Source organism: Lissotriton vulgaris, chromosome 1_1 (assembly GCF_964263255.1).
Source record: "Lissotriton vulgaris chromosome 1_1, aLisVul1.2, whole genome shotgun sequence".
NCBI classification, from domain to species: Eukaryota; Metazoa; Chordata; class Amphibia; order Caudata; family Salamandridae; genus Lissotriton; species Lissotriton vulgaris.
The window spans coordinates 1,381,049,677-1,381,070,106 of NC_141685.1; the positions used below are offsets into that span (position 1 = coordinate 1,381,049,677).

Genomic DNA, 20,430 nt, shown 5'->3' on the forward strand with positions numbered 1-20,430 from the left:
CAAAATGCTTTTAAAATAAAAGTCTCCTAAATTCAAATTAGGGGTGGAAATGGTCAAGTAGGAGGGTGAAGAAGTTGGAAATTGGGTAAAAGGAAGGAAGACTTAATAGCTAGGTATGTTTTATAAATAAAAAATGTTAGTGCAGACAAGTGATTAGTTAATGAGGACCAAAATGCTTCTGGAAAATTAAGATACTTAATTTACAAGATTAAAGCTAGTGAATATCCCAAAGTATAACTACTTGGTCTACTCAGTTAGATGAAATCATATGATCCAACTTAGCACAAAAATTAAAATCATGGGAAATAGAATGAAAGATCTACATATATCAAAAGTCATACAAGTCAAAAGCACAGTTATTGATATTAACCCATGTACAATTCTGTATATGGCTAGATGTGTCATTTAAATATCAACACTGATATACCAATGAGTTACATGAATATACAAATTCTAACAACAAAAGGAATAGTATGGATTGCTGTCCCTTAAAAAAAGTATCTGGCAGACCCCTCCGGTACCTTATAAATTGCTATAAAACAATATAAGACCTATGGTTTGAAAGACTGACTCTGTCTAAATTGAGAAATCTCACTTCTTTAATTTCACCAACCCCAGGGATGGCATTTTTACCTAGGCATGTTAAGTTAATAATGGCTCTTCTGAGCCTGGTGCTTCCAATGCCAGTCCTCACGACAGCCTAGATGGGCGGACCCTGGCTCACTGGAAGTCGGCTGACCTTACCAACTCTTTACACCCAGTGTCATCCCACTGGAAATAATCTTGAAAACATTGACCCACTGATTTGTTTTAAAGCATAGTGGACAAAAGTAGAGCTGCATATAGGAAACCGATAACATGCGTTGTTGCTTTATTATGAACACTATGACTCTGTTTGTTGTCTTTCATCTGGATGGGCAATTCACAAAATATACCCGTCCACCCTTGGTAACACTGGCACACAAATCTTTTCTTCATCAACCTAATAGATTTCTCTCCTGGCTTCCCGGACACAAAGAATCGTGGACTTTTCCCAGCAGCCCGGGTATGGATCTTGAAGTCCTTGGGGTCTAGATGCAGGTAGGCCGCTGAGTCTTCATTCCTACGGATGCATCGTCCATTCTTTTTGCAAAGTACTTTGCTGCAAAGCTTGGCTGCTGCAGTCACATTGATGACATAGTGTCCTAGCGGGCCATCAATGTACTTTTTCACTGTGTTGCAGCTCTCCTGTTGGAAGACAGAAATAGTCATCAGGTCATCCACAATGAAGTGAAGCATAAAACATAATTCAGTACTAACACAATCCTGGCTCCTGTCATCTTGTCAACTTGGCAGCTCAGCAGAATAGAGAACACACACCAGCACCCTTATATAAGATCATTGGTGCAGGTGGTGCTTCCATGACAATATTGTGGTTCACAAGAGAAGACAGTTATTGCTGTCCAGCAGTGCTTATGCAACATTCATATTCATGTACTACATTTAAAAATCCAACATCAAATGTATAATGATATGAAAAGTTATTTACAAAAATGAACCATGGCTTTACAAACAATCATATAAAACATCTATGTCTAATATAGGGACTCAAGGACTGGATCCATCCGAGATTTCCACATTAGATATATTTACATCACATACATGTTAATGGCACTCACTTACAGGTCCCTGGTTATCTTAAATGTATGACATGGAACCAAGCTTCCAGGCTTATGTTGGACACAACTAACCTGCAGGAGTATAGAAAATGAAATATCTCAATTGAAATGCTAAATTAACAATTCCCATGTGGTGAGCTATCTGTCTGACATGAGTTTATGTATTTTGCAATGAATGTGATATTTCTTTGGCTTTATTATGTTTTTCTGAGACGGGTCGTTATTTCTGTTCATAAATAACTTGTTTATTTTATTTTATTTACTTTAATTACCTTTATGAGTATATTTTTTCTTCCTTTAATCCTTCTAATTAGCTTCAACTGTTGACCGCTCCTTCTTGAATTATCCATGGGTTTAATGGATTTATGTATGTGTTGACAGGTAAGAAAAAATGTTAGGTACATTGCAGAAATAGGGCTTTATTTAAAGTTTGGTGGCAGCCTGCTGTCACACGACGGTGACGGAGAATGGCCTCCACCACCCTGGCGGGCTTATGCCCCTCAAACTTTGAGATCTCTGCCTACCTGCCAGGCATCTTGCTACCTTCAGAGGAGGCACTGTGGCTTTGCTGAGAGGACGCAAGGCGACCGCCGCTCAGTAAAGGTGTTGTTTTATTTAAAAGCAAACTCTCAGAGCGGGAGTTTGTTTTAGAAAATCCAAAACTAAAGGCGGTGACACCCTGGGATTTTTTTGCCCTTGGTGTGATGTCTCTTCTTTATTAGGTCTCACCTAGTGGCGCAGCGCATGCGCTGACGCCTTGGCGAGATCTGTTGTTGTCGGTTTAGTTGCCAAAGGGGGACAGGACATGTGCACGCATTCAGAGGACAGGAGTTGTTTGCGCGTACACACATCTCCTGCTCCGCTTGGCTGCGCATGTTTGTGTACTTAATTAAGGCGCTTTCAATGTGAGCCCGTGCCGCTTGAAAGTTTAGTTAAGTTTGTCGGTATTATGTAATGTTGCCTTCGCTATGTCACTTAGGGATTTGTTAAGAGCTTTCCGTGCTGACAACAGAAAGACCAAAGAATCATGCGACATCAGCCCACGATGGCTCTCTACCCCGCTCAATGGTAAGGGCTCGATATTTAAATAGGGGTAACAGAGCGGTGGCACATTGTGGTTTCGAGACCATGATCAGCTTGCCGTGAGCAGAAGCCTTGGGGCTGGCGGGCAGGTTCAGCATGCTTGCAAAAGCAGGCACACCGAAAGGCAGTGTGTTGCGGGACACAGCTTTGCGTAGCTGGCAGGATGGTCAGGCACTGTCTGAGTGAACTGTAGTCCAGGAGTTCGAATCCTGCTAGTTCCAGTCATGTGTTCATGTTTCTGAGGTAATTGACTGCTGGACCTTCAGCAGTAATTGTGTGATACACGAGGCATGGCATTGGGCAAAAAGTTCAATGTTGGACGCTTTCTGGGCACCCGCTGTGGGGTGAAGGTTACACTTTCCTGCTTTGTTTGGCTTGTCCGACGTTTCAGGAGAAAGAGTGTGTGGAGCTGCCTCCAAAGAGAAAAAAGTTTGAGTCTCTGTATCAGGGCCCATCCTGTGATTAAGCGCTAATCATGTCATCTCCCTGTGCCCAAAGACTGGTGATCAGGTGCAAAGTAACCCCCAATACCTTTAGCTCACAGTTGGGGCTGCCATGCTAATCCTTTTACCCAGAGCCCGGGCAAAGACTTCCCAAGTTCAAGTCTCAGCATAGCCTCAGCATCCTGTAACTCTGGGCATGGCAAATCACTTAATCTCTCCATGCCTACCAAAAACAAGCATTTGCAATGCAATAGGTCTCGCATTTGCAAGAGTTTGAGCGATTGGCATTGTAAATTACAATGCCTTTCATTTATGTTTTTTGATAATCCGCAAAAAGTGGTGCGTAGACACACACTTTGCACTTATAGTCGTTTGCTTACGAGAAGCAAGTCTGGCAGTAACGGCGCCTCTTAACTAGCAGTCTTGCTTCTCGTAAGCAAGGACTATAAGAATAAAGTGCGTGTTTACACACCACTTGCAGGTTTACAAAAAACATAAATTAAAGGCATTTTCATTTACAATGCCAATATCTCAAACTCTTGCAGATGCGAGACCTATTCCATTGCAAATGCTTGTTTTTTTGTGTTGAACTGCAACGTTTTTCAGAATACCTGCCCTAAATAGGTATTTAGACTGACGGTCCACAGTAGAAACAAGGCGGTTTACCTGACTCTAAATTGTGTGGTTTAACTATCAGTTTTGCTGACAGGATACTCTGCCACGTTTGTACCCTGCCCATTGAAATGCAAATAAGGCTGTTAATTTCCCCAAAATAAGCCAAGAATGTTCAGGCATAATTCCTTCTATTTTGAGAGGAAGACTCAGTTATTTAGAGGACCTATAGTGCATTTTTCTTGCCTCAAAAAGGCATTGGATCCCGGGGAATCAAAGTTCAATGGCTTCAGCCTCAACGCAGAATCTACTGACACAATCAGTAAGTGCCATTACATTTGTAAAAGTTGTTGATGCTTTCTTGGAGCCTTTTTTTGATGCACTTGATTACAAAAATACAGATCACAAAATCTCCTTCCTGCCCTCACAGGTGAGAAGAAAATCGACATGTTAGAGATGAGAATACAAATAAAACAGCAATGTGTTACTTTGATGCTTTTATTTCCATGTACGCCACTCCAGTGCTTAATTTGTAAAAAAAAAAAAAACATAAGTGCTAGGTGGCTCGTCAGGAGGCCACTTCCGCTTGTACCTCTGATTTCCATTGTCACTTCTGCCAATTACAGTACCAACCAAACTACTACCCATCACACTTGTACAAGTGAGACAATTCTGACTATTCTAGGCCCCCAAACGTATAAGAATGGCCCTGGTGGCAGGTATTAGTCATTTTTTGTATATATTGAATTTATAAACAAATCTTGTTGAGGTATTCTCCAAATTAGACCACCATCGCTACCATGTAGCAAACTGACATAAGTGCCGGTGTTGGCGATTAAGTGCCTGTGTTGAGCACCGTAAAACCACCAGCTCAAACTAAGTACAGCTCCACTCTCAAAACATACCCCAAATATGCCTATCCTGATTTAACATCGCTTTACCCAAGGTGCTCCAACTTTTAACAAGTTTCACAAAGGATTAACTTGCAAGTCACACTGATGCTCCTGCTTATAAATTACGTGCATCTTCACAAACTACAAACTATTTGCAGTAATTTGGGGATAAATTTGCTTGCTAGTGAGCTGAGCAAACCTAGCTGTGATTATAAATAGCAGTCTCTGATCCCTAGCAAAAAGTTTGTCTTGAAGTTCCAAGATGCCAAGACAGGCTGTTTTGTGGTTAAGCGGTCTTCGACAAGATATTGGGTCCGGACAATTGAAAAAAAGATTGCCAATAAGACTGTGGATAGGGATATGTCTAAAACATGTAAAGCCAATCTCCAATTTGACCATTTGATCAAGAGATACCCCTGAAGGGGTGATTTGTGTGTTTTATCAAATAAATAAAATCACTTGGACATAATGACGGCAGTCTGAAGTAATAGCTTTAATTGTGCAAAGGGAGGTGGGCATAGCGTATACCAACCAGATACTAAGCAAGTATCTGGTCTTAATGTTCCAGCAGATGGAAACACTGGCACAAATGCTGTTTACATTTGCACCAGGACCACTGGCTGCTCCCTTTAAAGCTTCCAACAAACTTCCCATAGAGACGCTTCTCGTTTACAAAGCAGTTACCTTCTCCTTTGAGGTGGCAGTAACTGTTCAAAAAATGTACTACAGGAATTGTGGTACACAACCACTGATACACTGCATACCGAATTGAAATTTGGAAGGAACGCATATTTTGTTGCCCCTTCCAAATTTGATTCAGTGTGAGTTGCAAACCCCATTTTACGAGTTCGAAACCCTTTTCTGACTCGTAAAATGGGTTTTGTATAACAGAAAAAGACATTCTGCATCCGCAAACCCAGTGATTTGGTTTGGGATCGCAAAATCCTTTGGTATGACCCCGAAGTGAAGAAAAGACGAGTTAATATGGGGGTCTGCATAGAAATCATGCATAGACTTAATATCAGTGTGGGAATAGCTAGAGATATCAAAGACACCACATACCATGTCGAAACAGGGAAAGAGTGAAGTAACAACCTTATGAGCCAGCATGATTCCCCAAAGACTACATGGCAATGGAAAATGCTCCTGAGCATCAGTCTTTCAGATAGGGTAGTGCTGCTGGTTGCAAGTTGGTTTGACAGCTAGAAGTAACAGGCTTGTGCTCTGCATCGTCATGCATATAGGAGGTGAAACTCAGTGATGGAGGAGAACTGGGCAAATATGAGGAGGTGTCACTGCCAGGAAGGAAGTCTGAGATGCAGAAGTGGAAAAGGGAGAAGAGATGCACCCCAGATTAGGCAATAGAAGCAGGAGAAGTGGGATCTAGGAAACCAGAATAAGGCTATCACTATAGGTCATGAATGACACATGGACATCACATCTAACAGTTAATTTCTGGCTTAAATCTAGATTACTTGTCTTGCCCAGTTTTCTTGTTAGCCTATTTGATGCAAATTTTCTTTATCCTATACTTCCCTCGTTAGCATATACTTTAAGCTTAAAACTTCAGTGCCGCGCTTTGCTGAATGAATGGTGTGTGGCAGAAAGTATATTGCTCTTGCAATCAAAAAGAGAGAGAGGAACTAGAACAGCTAGTTCGTTTCCCCTAGGGTTAAATGAGTAAACAACAAGAACTAGCTATTAAGGTAGTCTTTACGTACTATGTGTTTAGTATGGGAAACCATTTGGTTTGTTAGGAAGGCCCTCACCCACCAGCCTAGTTGGTGGCATGCTTCATCATTGGGCCCCACCAGAGGCACCCAGTGCGCCTCAGGTGTGCTGCGACGCCAGGCTACTGCGGAGCAGGTTTTTGGAACGTGAGCGTGCTGTGGTGCTGCGTGAGGTTTAAAATGCTGTCCTTGGGGTCCCAAAGCAGTAAGTTTATTGGTGGGCCCCAGGCAGAAAATAAAAACAAAGGCTAAGGACAGGTAGGGGTAGACTTATGGTCTCCCACGTCCAGTGTGGTCGACTAGTTTCAGCCAGGCCTTCTATTTAAACTGGCTTTCATCAGGACCTTTTATGTGTGGGTGTATTTACAGGGATATATATGATTCAGTACCCTGAATGTGTGGCACACGCTAAGGGGCTCTATGTGTGAGAGGTGTTTCCTCACAGTTCGTACCTGTAAGGAAAAGGAAGGAAAGGACAAACAGAAAGAACACATATTGTTTAAAACACGCAAATTGTTAAACCTCATGTATCGTGGCAAGGCGCATTGTGCCTTAAAGTGAGCGAATAAGGCACGGGTGTCCGGCGCTTGTGGTGAAACGTGGTAAATGCCGGTTTCGTGAAATATGCGGTAATAGTGCTAATATCTAAATGCGGCCTATTATGGTGAAATTGCGGTGAGAGAAAGATGCACTTTTGTTGGTAATGTTGTGCTTACTCCTATCTACAGGGGACAAACTCCCAGGATCTCCTGCCGGTAGGTCGGGACTCTATGCACTCTTAAAAGTTAAAAGAGAAGAAAGAAAGGGTATGAGTAGTTGTGGCTAAGTGCTACTAGCAGTAATGTCCTGCTCCACAGTCCCGGCCAGAGGAACCGCGACTGGTGGCTGTTCCGCGAGCTTGGCAAAGCCTTCCCACTTACTTGCTATGGCCTCCTGACCCGCTGAAACACCTGTCGTCCGGCCGAGGGATCCGTAGGAACTGAGCTCCCGTGGCCGGCATGTTAAATTCCCAGTGCTGGATGCAGGTGTTGCTCGTTAGAAGCTGGGTGGGGCTTGTGTGAGTAGCTCTTCCTCAGCTTTGATTGGTGCGCTCCTAGTGGGCGTGTCTCAATGTGAGCAGCGTCTGTAAAGGAAACATAGAAGACGTACTCTTGAGCCCTACTGCACCAGAACTATGAGGGTAAAAGAGTTTGGGACATTTTCCCTACTATTTTAAAGGTTTTGTTAAAAACAGCAAGGGGTCTTCACTAATATTCAGAGTGATATACCAAAACAATATGAGTGGTGGTAAAATGGATGCCTGGTGCTGTCTGGGCAAAATTATGCGTAGACATCAATACGCTTGGACTTCCCAGCGAGTCTGAATGTGGCATCCATAATGTTATGGTATGAATATGGTTGGGCCAATAAAAGGCGCGTGTGTGTTGGTAAGCACATGGTGATAAAAGAGGGGTTGTCACTACATGCTGTTTAGGGGATATTTTACCAAGAAGGGTTGCCAGAACCATATAAAATGGTAAACAGACGGGTGATGCTACCTGGGCAAGGATGCGTGGGCTTGCTGGTGGATGTTCTGTGCCTGAGTATGGCGTCCATAATGTTGGGCCATTACAGGCGCATGTACGCTGGTAAGCTCGTAACGGCCCATGATTGCCGCCTCATGATGTATTGTATTAGCAACAGTCTTGTAGGGGGGGTGAGTGATGCCACCTGAGGTGCAAGTCATGTCCCATGCAAGGGATGTGTGGCTATCATAAGGCCAAGTACTGGTGATTACCAACAAAAGTGCATCTTTCTCTTGTCGCAATTTCACCATAATATGCCGCATTTAGATATTAGCACTATTACCGCATATTTCACGAAACCGGCATTTACCAAGTTTCCCCGCAAGAGCCGGACATCCGTGCCTTATTCGCTCACTTTTAGGCACAAGGCGCCCTGCCACGATATATGTGGTTTAACAATTTGCGTGTTTTAAACAATATGTGTTCTTTCTGTTTGTCCTGTCCTTCCTTTTCCTTACAGGTACGAACTGAGAGGAAACACCTCTCACACATAGAGCACCTTAGCGTGTGCCACGCATTCATGGTACTGAATCATATATATCCCTGTAAATACACCCACACATAAAAGGTCCTGATGAAAGCCAGTTTAAATAGAAGGCCTGGCTGAAACCAGTCGACCACACTGAACGTGGGAGACCATAAGTCTACCCCTAAATGTCCTTAGCCTTTGTTTTTATTTTCTGCCTGGGGCCCACCAATAAACTTATTGCTTTGGGACCCCAAGGACAGCATTTTAAACCTCACGCAGCACATCAGCACAGCACACTCACGTTCCAAATACCCGCTCCGCAGTAGCCTGGCATCGCAGCACACCTGCGGTGCACTCGGTGCCTCGGGTGGGACCCGATGATGAAGCATGCCACCAACTAGGCTAGTGGGTGAGGGCCTTCCTAACAAACCAAATGGTTTCCCATACTAAACACATAGAACACTACCCTAATAGCTAGTTCTTGTTGTTTACTCAGAAAGTATATTGCGCCAGGTCCCAGGTGAGCGTACCCATTAGGAGACTGCCCTGAATGCATGTCTTGTTAGGTGGCACTATAGGGCGAACTCCCATATGAAGATGGGACAACTTTAGGAATATAACCTAGCAACAGACAGATGACTTTCTTGATGTGTCTGTTAGTTAATATGTACGATGCATGAGTCTAATTGTCTAGAAAAATGGAAAGGACTTTCTAAACTCTGGATGGAGAAAGACTCCTAGCCGCAATAGTCAGCGTAAAAGAGTCTGCAATGAAGATCGTGTTCAGGAGAAGTTGGAGCCGAAGTTCTGCCAAAAGGGTATTCCACTGAAGAGAGCTGCCAGAGACACGTGTCTGGGTGAGACTACATAATATGTAAGTGATCAATGGGCTTCTTTGAGTAGCTGGCTGGTCCACCAATGTTGTAAGATTATAGTGGCCAACCAACCCTCTAGGTCCGTGACAGCATGCAATCCCTTAGAGGAACGGGGAGAAAATCTGTCCAAAAGAGACTAATAGCAAACCAAGCTAAGTTATCTTGGCTGAGATTCCCAGTAAACCAAGTTAATTTAATCAAACTCAGAAATAGGTAAGGGAGGGACATCCCCAAATTCCTCCTGAGCCCTAGACCCATGTTGTTCACAAGCTTTCATCTGATGCTTAGATGATCAGTCTTGATCTGGTTGCTATAGGCCACCTGAAGAGAAACTGAGCTCTGTGCTGAGAGGCTTTTGCAAGATATACCATTGTCCAACAAGCAAAGCAAATCCTCTATGCAAGATACCCCGGTGTGCTCTCTGGTCTATCCTTTCCCCTCTGAGAGGCTGTTACGGTCTGGTTGAGAGAGATATTTGTGTGATCGCCTGTCAGAATGTTTACGCAAAGGGGCTTGGATCATATGTGGAAGGACCAAATGGGACACATACCCACAAAAAATGAACGCATTTGGATAATGTGGACACTAAACATGTCCACTATGTATTTTACTACAATAAATTCCATGTCATTCATGGACAGGTACTCTGTGGTTATTGCCCACATGATAAGTTTTGTCTTTAATACAAGGAGGAGACCTTTTAAGTAATGCACTTTTTGTTTCCACAAAGTAGACAGTGTGAAGGGATATACACACTCTAAGGGATAAAACACTAAAGTTTCCAGAATGCAGGTACTGAAAATCCTCCATGTTTACTGGTACAGGTTATGTCGTCCATGATTCTGAAATGCCCCGAGAGGCATTTCCGTGGAAGAAGGCCAAGGTGTACCAAAGGTTATACATACAATATATCAGTGTTAGCAGGTAAAAAAACGTCCCAACGTCTCCAGCATTTCATCCTCTAAATACGTTCCTTCTGGCAGCTGTTTGTGTAACCAGGGCTTTAAGTGGGCCGGGTCTCAAGGGGTCAGAGCACCGGCAGTTTTTTAATGGGGGCGTCGAAACGGGTCTTTATCGGGCTCTGTTTTGAGCCCTGGCACAGGTGGTCCGCTTTTTTTTTTTCCGGACTGCAGTGACAGTAGTTTGCTGTCACTACAGTCCGGAAAAAAGTGCCAGGACGCAAAACAGCCCGGTAGAGACCCGTTTCGAGACAGCAGGCACATTGATGTGCGCTGCCCTCACTTCTCACTAGCGGAGAAGTTACGTCATGACGTCATGCCAGGTGAGCGTTGTGGAGGAAGGGAAATCCTTTGAAGAGTAATTTTCTTTATGGATTGTCCTTCTTTTTTTGAAAGAGCAGCCACATTGGGTCATCAGGGCTTTAATTGGAAGCTTTTTCAATGTTATATGTAACAAGCCATAATTGCAGCTTTTTTTATCTTATGCAACTAATAACCATTGACAAAGCCAATAGTACTTGTTGTAAGTATGATGTTACTTGTAGCACATATCTGGATGCAATGACGGAAACAGCAAAATTCAAGTCGGGCGCACACTATGCTAAACACAGATTTTTTGCGTGTTATAAAGCCACGCCCCTAATTACACTGGCCACGCCCCTTTGAGAGACCCCCCAGTTTTTTCATCCCACTTAAAGCCGTGTGTGTAACCCAGTTGGAAACAAAGTAATGGACCTCCAGCACAGGCTGTGGGACTCCTGCATACTGTGAAGCTGACCACCTGCTGGGGTGGGACTGTTAGATCATGCCCAACGGCTCCACACAGCTCAAGCAGCACCGCTAACAACAAGTGGAGGATCTTACTGCATCCCCTATGAGGTGTGCGTGCCTTCTGCAAGTCTCACTTCCTCAAAGTTGTGTATTGGCTCACTGCTCCTCTCGTAATCTTTCGAATCAGCCATCATGCACATCCATGCTCTTCCTCCATTGATCCACGTCAGGGAGTCGGGAACTCTAACCTCTGAGGGCCAACCTTCGAATTTGCACTCTATGTTTTACTTGCTACAATATTGCCATTTTTCTCAAACCCACAAACCCCTCACTTTATTTGCTACTATGTGTTTGCTAAGTTGAATGAATGAATGGATGAATGAAACATATACTTATAAAGCCTGCTGCCACTCCCACAGGAGCATCCTGGCACTAAGCGGTGAAGAATGTAACAATGTGGACAAAGTGGATTCTCGGGGGGGGGGGGGGGTGCATCAGAGAATAAGAGAAAAACAAAGGGCATCAGAGATGCCAAAAAGCCATCTTGTGAGCTGCCGCTTGATGATACCTTCTGATTCGATCAATCTCAACTCCCTAGGAAGCTGGTTGGTTCCAAGCCTTTGCACCCAGAAATGTAATGGATTTTCCTCCTCGTATTTTCAGTCCGTGCATGAGGGGTTTGAGCAGATTGGCTTATGAGGATCTAAGAGTCCATGTCGTAGAGTAGTGAGTCACTCTGGAATAAAGGTATTTTGGCACCAGAGCTGTAATGGTTCTGGAGATGAATAAAATAATTTTAAAAAGAACCCATTAGTGCACTGTCAGCCAATGGAGTATTTTCAGGGCAGCTGAGGCTGAGGCAGAGGCCTATGGGGGAGTTTGAGTACCGATCTGGCCACCGCGTGTTGCAGCACCTGTAATTTCTGCAGATTTTGTTTAGATACATCTGCATACAAACTATTGCAGTAGTCCAGTCTCGCTGTTATAGGTGCAAAGGCTAATGCTTTTCTGGCCAACAGTGGAAGATTTGCAAAGTGTTTTTCCAGTGATTTTATGAGGCTGAAACTCGTTCCAGCTACTGCCATAGCTTGTGGGCGAAAGGACAGAGTAGTGTCTTTATGACCTCAACAATGGGAGGTGGTGAGGGGGTGGCATTTGGCCACCATAGGGCCAGGTAAGAGAAATTGGACTTCCAGAGGAGTATAAACTCCATTTTGTTGGTGTTGCAATTGAGATGATGTGCGTGCATCCACCAAATGACTTCAGTTAAGCTGTTTTTGAAATTGATCTCAGAATTAATTGAATTTGTCCAACAATGGCAAATGTACTCCACATGTGAGAATAAGAACATTTTCTGCCATCCTGTCTACCTCTATGACCTTTCCTCTCATTGCTTATCCTTGGCTCATTTAGCACTTGAAAATGCATTGATTTTGCTTTGACTCCTCTTGCTCCACCTGCGTTTTATGGGCATTTGTAGCTTCGCCTATGCAAGTTCAGCGCGTGTATCCATGTATGCATGTGCATTTTGGGAAGCTTGCTCTTTGTGCAGCTGGAGCATTTAGCACAAAAGCAAAATGCAATTTATTTCTGATATGAACAAATATCCTTTACTGAATCAAAGCCAGAATGTCCACATGGCCATTTGGAATGAGAGTGTGGAGCTGAAGCCAGCGCACTACTGTAGGCAGAACTCCCATTAAAAAGTGCAGAATGACTCTAATGGGATCAGTTAAAGTGGTTATTATAGGGATATCTAAGACAAGTGTATTTAAACAGAGGAAAGCATTGGCATTTTTTATTGCTTTGAGTGTGATTGGGCATGTTATGTCGTGTTCTGTTGTGTTATGTCGTGTTGTGTTGTGTTGTGTTGTGTTGTGTTGTGTTATTTTATGATATGTTATGTTATGTTATGTTATGTTATGTTAAAAAAAACTTGTAAAGCGCACATATACAAAAAAGGTGTCTTGGCAATGACTACTCCTGGTTCGGAAAAAAAGCCTTCTTGTTAAAAAGCCAGGTTTTTAAATGTTTCCTGAAGGCAATAAGAGTGGGAAGGGCTCTCATCAGAGGAGGAAGGGTGTGCCACAACTTTGCAGTAGCAACCACAAAGCTTCTTTCACCCCAGTTAGTTCTATACGTCTTGAGGATGGTTAGCAGATTTGCCCCAAAGGAGCGCAGGGATCTGCTAGGTGTGTAGATCTTCAAGGAGTTCTTCAGAAACTCTAGCCCCGTGTTGTGAATCGCCCCTATATGCAATGCACAGCGCCATATATTTTATTCTGCTTCTGATTGGCAGCCAGTGGAGTTGTCTGAGAACTTTAGAAACAGAGTTAAATTTAGGGGTGCCAGAAAGCATCCTAGTGGCTGCATTCTGTACCACCTGTAGCTTCTTTGAAACCGATTACTGGGCTTTGATCAATAAACTGTTACAATAATCCACTTTTGACAAAACCAAAGTGGAAATTATTGTCCTCCTAGCTTCAACCTGAACACAGTCAGGCCAGTCTGCCACATGGTGGCGCTGCTCATATAATTTAGAGATGAGTAGTATAGCAGTTGTCTAGGAAAATAATATACATTAAAAGATTTCTAATACCTGCCTCCCCAGACATTCCTTTAGCTTTGGGGACCTGGAGTATTCTGAACTGTCGCATTTACATTCAAGAGAGATGGTTAGAAGTTGCTTCGGCAGCGATGACAAGGGCGATGGGTGCTGCAAGCTGCAGTGGCCTCCTGGTCAGAGTCCTGGCACTTAATATTTTACAAATTAAGCACTGTAATGCATGTGTTACTAACGAGAGAGACTTCGTATGGAAGTTGATGCCCAGTGCATGTTACACACTATAACAAGACAGCAAGTGTTCTTTTCACTCAGAAATGATATTTACAACGAAATTATGTTTTTTCTTCTTCTTTTATCTTACCGGAGAGCTGGCATACTGGATGCTCCCCCAGAGCACCACCCCGGCGGCCCCCAGCGCCGCGCTCTCGCCGATGGTATTGACCAGGTCAGCCTGCAGGTGAGAAAGATGGAATAAATCATATTTTTCAAAACGCTGCTTCTTTGTACCCATCACATCAAACATGTTTTCCTCACATACATTAAAATTCTTAAGAAGAGGAAATACTGCAGGGACGATATATCAAAGAGGCCTTGGGCTCCTGGAACGGACACATTTGTGGTTCAGTTTTTGAACCGGAAGCTTAAATTCTCACACGCAGCCAGAGCTACCCCCCCCCCCCCCCCTAATCCATTCATCCATGAAAGTGACACTGATGGATCGTATTAGAATGTTTTTGCAGGTTTATGCATGATTTGTTGTGGCAGCGAAATAATGCTCTCATGTACTGTGCCAATGAAGTACTGGGATATTACATGAATTTCTATTGTGTAGTGCCAAAAAAGCGCTGAAATTCGTAAGGAACGCAAAACTGTAACATTCATACCAAAAGTAATGCTTATGACCTCACTCTTAATAAAGCAGATGCAGTTAAAAATGTTTACATTCATTTTGTAAAAGAGATTACACATCACATTACCCTTGGAACTTTGACAGAGACAACTGTAAATGCTCCAAGGTGTTGTTATTAACATGCAGTGATCGAAGTGGGGAACCGTGGGCTGCGAATCAAAAGACGGGATCAGTGGGTGGAGTCAGAGGTGTCGCCAGAATGCGCCAACCATTCCACTTTTTAGTATTTGTTTGGCATTTCACCAACCAATTACAGCTTATTGTGTTATTTAATTATTGAACCAATAGATACATAGGATTATTTAAGGTTTAATACAAGTTATTAACATTAAAATACATTCACAAAGTGTGATATGTTTCCATTCACGGAATGTCCCACATACTCTTAAAAGTGGAAGCACAAGCCATTTGTATCCGAGCCATGGAGTTTCGGTCATCAGCACTTCTCCCATTTTCCACAAGAGCAGTTCAAACATGAATGGCAAAATATCCTAGTTTGCAAATGTTTTCTATATAATCATGGCGTTGCCACATAATACAACATCTGCTGTATAATCTGACAATTTTAACTAATAAATTGTAGCTCAACCGGATCAAAGGTTACTAAAAAAGGTGACTTGTGTTGCTGCAAAGTGGACAGCCCTCTGCAAAGGTTGACTGATCACCTTTCTCAATGCTGCATTTGTATGTTACACTGGTTCTAATAAGGCAAGATCTTTTCAGAGAGGCTTAGCATGTGTAAAAATGTCAAAAATCAGAAAGCATACTGCATTACGCTGCAGCCCTTTTTTGCTACATAATTTAGTCAACATTGCAGGGTCCTTTTTTCCTCCTTTGCTGCATAATTCCAGGCCACATCAGGGTCAACAGCTACGAGAACATTAAAAAGGTGAAGTTTGTGTTTGGGACAGGAGCGGCAATTAAGGCTAAAACAATGAAATTAGTTGGAGGCGCATATATCAGCCATCACATATAAAGGGGGACAGAGTGACTCCCCTCCATTAATACAAGCAGAACCTGCCTGCTGCTGGAAATTACAGGTCAAATGAAATTGGCAGCTAGTACAATACATAGGGCAGGTGGAAGGATCAAAAACCTGGCAGCAGGCCTTAAGAGTAGGTCTGAGTGAAAAAAGGATCGGAGAGGAATAAGTTATAGGGTTTTTCTGGAAAGAAACAGGAATTGTGGCCCAGCAGGCTGCGGACGGGCACAGACTGCCTTGCCTTTTGCATGGCCGCTTCGGCATCGGTTAAGTACTGTGGTGGCGATGAGCACTAGACCGCGCAACCACCGTAAATGCCGGAAGTGAAAGAAGCAAAAACAACAGTTGATGGACAGAATGCAGAACAATGTCATACATTCACCCCAGTACAGAGATCTGGGCCTAAATCAATCGTTTTTTTGCTCACCACACCACCCCAGTTGAGACATGGCCATATGCAAATCAGCCTTGACCCTGTGCCTCATGGGAACATTCCAGCTGGTACTGCCAAGCCATGTCTTCCCTGGACCGGAATCAAGCATCCTAAGACCGGTTTCTGGCTTTCAGCCATCTTCAGCCAGGATAGCTTGACTCCAGTGGCGTGGAGAGCACGGGACTCACGTCTGAGCATACCCGGCCCACTCGGGGTGACAAATGCAAAAACAACAGAAAGCAGCCTCAGTGTCCTGAGTGTCGTCGCAATGCCATCCGCTCAAATGGCACACAGCCGCAGCGGAACAGGGCAAGAGACATGTCAGGCTAGAGGTCACCAGCCAGGCGGGTGAAGCACACAAGAGCAGAAAGGACGCGAGCGCCGAGAACCCAGTAAGTTACCCAGTAAGTTATACAAACACACAAAGAACTGGCAAATTGTACCAACTGAGCGTCAAAGACTAAAAAGCTGTTGTGAGGACAATTAAAATAAGTTAATGTGGCATCAGCAACAAGCTTACTGATGTCATCCATCCAATCTTGTATAATCTTGTTCTTGTGACATATGCCCTATGCAGGATTTTAAGTTGTACTAAACAAAAGCCTGCCCTAATGGCAACTCCCTTAGGTAACGCATGCCTCTGACCTGTCCACATCATTCAATAGCCTCAAGTCTCTTTCCCACTGTTCGGGTACAAACATTTTTGGCTATCTCAGCACCTTAATAATTATAGTGAAACAGGCTTTAATCAGATATATGTTTGTCAATTCTCATCTCTGGTGGGTGAGGTGCTGTTTTGCTTTTGATCTGAAATATAAAGTTCACTCTCTCCCCTTCTTTAAGGACATTGGGCCTGATTACGATCATGGCAGACAGGGTTACTCCGTTACATATATGACGGATATCCCATCTGCCAAGTTACAAGTCCATTATATCCTATGGAACTTGTAATACGGTGGACGGGATATCTGTCACGTTTCGAGTTGTAATCAGGCCCTTCAACACTGGATTGAGGATTTTCCTTGTTATGTAGCACACCCTCTCTCCCACCAACAGTACTGTCTGCTGTGTTTCTTCACACCTCAATAAACCAGAAGTGGGCCCCATAATGTAAATGTAAATTGATACTTGTATAGCGCACTACTCACCCGCAAGGGTCTCAAGGCGCTTGTACGAATACCGCTGTGGAACCCATCCTGGCTTTCCGAGTGAGGCGTCCACTCCTGGGCACCCCCAAGGTGGAGGCCAGGCATCCTTAGCGTTGTGGGGTCCGTTGTGGAGATTAAGCAAACTATTGCCCAGAGTTGCAGAGTGGGACTCCATGATTGGAATAGGCACCGAGGCGAGAATTATCAGGTCCGTGGAATTTTTTAGCCCAAGACCCGCCAAGGCAGGGAATTTAACCCTGGTCCCAGGCTAGACCTCTGCATCAGGGTCTGCTGCTCTAACCATTGAGCCACACTTCTCCATAATGAGATAAGTATCAAGTAATTCCCAATAGGTGAATGTCAAAATGTGCATCAACTAAACTGAAAAGGATGCATTTGATTCCATAAAATGTAAAACGTGTAAGATAAGTGTCTCCGTCTCTGCTTGAATAGTGACTTTAGTATTAAAGGAATGTCCTTGAAAATCCAAAAGCAAATGCAACCATGTCTTTATAGAACAGCTGGATCCCAACCCAGTAATACTTTTCATGTACAGTGATTAAATTACAGTCTAGACCTGACGTTAGAAATGGAAACTCGGGCGTGTGCTCAATATTTGGAAATATTAAGATAATTGTCTTAGTGCATGGAAGGCATTCTCTTCGTGGTGATAAGCACTCCTTGACCAGTAGTTAACAAGATAGCGGAGCCCATGGGTACCTAGACAGATATAGTCTGCCACACCCGCTAAGACCATGCAAGAGTATGTGTTGCTAATAAAGCATGGATGCAGCGGTTGCAGTGCGGAGAGTACAAAGCATGGGCATCACTGTTTGTGTAAAAGTAAGAGATGCGTGGCTTGTCCACATGGAGAGGGATTGTAGTATGCAGCCTTGTGAGGCAGGACTGAGGTGTACAGGCAGTGATAAATTTGTGCCAATCCCATTGTTGGATTGGCACTTATCTTTCCTCAATAGACTCTGATCCTGAGTAAAAGATATAAAAACACAAAGGGGAGAAGAAGGAGGAAGAGAAAGATGGAAAAACAGTGACAAAGAGAGAAAGTAAGTATGAAAAAGAATCTGAATGAAAGAGATATAGAGGCAGTAAGTGGGTTAAAGAGGCCTAAGGTGGAATTAAGACTATGTAGCCTTGGTATGCAGCACCCTGACCTCCAATAGTTCCGGCCAAGGGCTCCTGAGCAAACCTTCGGGATCAACTGTTGTGCCAGTATGATAGCCATCATCCCGCCTGCCATCTCTTACTGATCACACCTTGGGTGGGTGAGTTGGGCTGCTCCCTCTGTTCTGGAGTGCCAGCAGGCCACCGTCTTACCTAAATAAACTCACATCGTTGTGGCTAGCATGCCTGAGCAGTCTCCTTCTCCATCGCTCCTCTCCCTGGGAGGTCTTCACTAAGAGTCGTGTTATGCCCCTCCATCAGCAAGGTTTCTCTTCTTTCCATTGTCACTCATTAAAGATCCCTAAGTGGATAATATTGAACCCAAACCAATATGTCTATATTACAGATCCATAAGGAGACCTACCCTTTCCAATATGGAATGGCAGTATTTTCCTGAAGTAATTTCCTGATTCTGGTCTATATAAGGAGGAAGTCTTCTCTACTTTTTAAGTCATAACACTTCAAGTGAGTTCATTGTGTTTCCTTGCTCTTAAACTTTCTCTTTAGGCTTATCCCTGGAGTTTGTCAGTCTTGACTCTTGCCTCACTTTCTTCAGGTTCTTCATTCGGTCTTCAGCTTCAACTCTGCTTAGTTCGCCTTCTCCTTCTTCAGGCTGCTTGTTCGATTCTTGAGGCAAGTACCTCTGTTCAGCCTTGAAGCCTCGTCGCCATGTCACAGTTTTTTTGTCTTAGTGCTTTTCCTCTTTTGGGGCTCTTTCCAGAAGACACTTTCTCCTGACACTATCTACTATCGGCGACTACATAGCTACTGGAAGAGGTCACCTATACCTTTGGCACACTAAGACTGTGAAGACCTAGACGTCCAGAACTAGAAGCAGCCTGAGGAAGTCCATTATGCGTTAGCCTCATGACACCAGCTCTTATTCTTTTGCAAATTTGGGACTATCTACAACTGTGTGGATTGCAGTAATGCGTAACAACGTAGGCTCTCATTTAGAGATTGACAGGCTGTACTCTGCTCAAACATGCAGGCAGTGATATCTGTGCCATCAGATGAGCTGCTGCCATGGTGGCTCTCCCGAAAGCACTGAAGCTTGTTGTGCAGGCGCAATGTTCAATATGTGTGCACAGCCAAGTTTTTCGTTTTTCCTAAAATTCCCGAAGAGAGTGTTTTTTCTGAAAAACGAAACATAAATGTTTCCAACATGCTGGGAAGTTTTTCTCCCAGTGTGTGGGGGTCATTTATTTGTTTTATGATCAGGACTTACACACTTTCCCTCGTGGTCCCTTACATTGGAACATCTGCCCTGATTAGGCTAGACAATCTGAGTTAGAGAACAATGGCTCAATGTCAGTCAGGCCAATGGGCAAAGGGTTCTCCTGGAAATGCCAGTAGAGGACCACTGATAGATACATAGGGGTTTCCCCACTTTAAATAGAGAGGGTGAACTGTGAGTTTGGTGGACTATGTTCTGCTACATTTGCAGTAGAGTATACTGTCTACCAAACTCTAACTAAGTCCTTAACTATTGAAATAAAAATGGTTGGTGTTTTGTTTGGTTCTCATTGAACATGGTTTGTGAACTGGTGGATGTTCATTGGGCAGAACACTGTAGAGCACACTGGACATGTGAAGAGACACTAACTATGAAGGTTAACTTTCTAGGTGTGGTAAATAAGTGGGAAGTGGCTCCAGAAGAATCTGCCTCGCAAAGATAGAAGAACTTTTTCTGACCTTCTTCATCCAGGAAAGTCTGACTGAAGCTTGTTGGTGCTGATTGTTCCTTGAAAACTGAAAGCATTTGCTGAAGAGGTTTAGGATTGCATTTATTTTTATTTTTGGATAAGGATACAGCATAATTATTCGCCTACATCCAAAGGCCAGCGAAGAGGAGAGGGGAGAAAGGGGTAAAGAGTATGGGGTTTTGACAACAATAAACCACCAAGAAAATAAATAAAGCAAAATATACCATGCTCACACATAATAATGCAATTATCAATTCCAGTCCCACCTCCCACCATGCAAGGGTATTAAGTATTGGTCTTCGTGCCGGACGTGAGGAGTAGGACTCGCAAAACAATTGGACAAGAGAATTCTCGGAAAGTGGTAGAAAAATATTTCAAACAAGGGCCTCAAGTTTTTTCAAACTTAAGTAAGGTATGGTTTACAATCGCTGTCAATTTCTTCATA

The 20,430-nt window shown here is 43.5% G+C and overlaps 1 protein-coding gene across 1 annotated transcript in view; it reads right to left on the reverse strand.

Moving 5' to 3' along the window:
• Nucleotides 1–223: 223 nt before the first annotated feature.
• Nucleotides 224–20,430, reverse strand: part of LOC147750543 (hyaluronidase Ccc Hy-4-like) — a 64,333-nt gene continuing 44,126 nt past the window's right edge. The window contains exons 2-3 of the mRNA XM_086966788.1: nt 13,986–14,075; nt 224–1,227 (exon numbers count right to left, since the gene is read on the reverse strand). Coding sequence (XP_086822914.1) covers nt 811–1,227; nt 13,986–14,075 — 507 coding nt within the window. The 3' untranslated portion in view covers nt 224–810. The remainder of the gene's footprint in view (nt 1,228–13,985; nt 14,076–20,430) is intronic.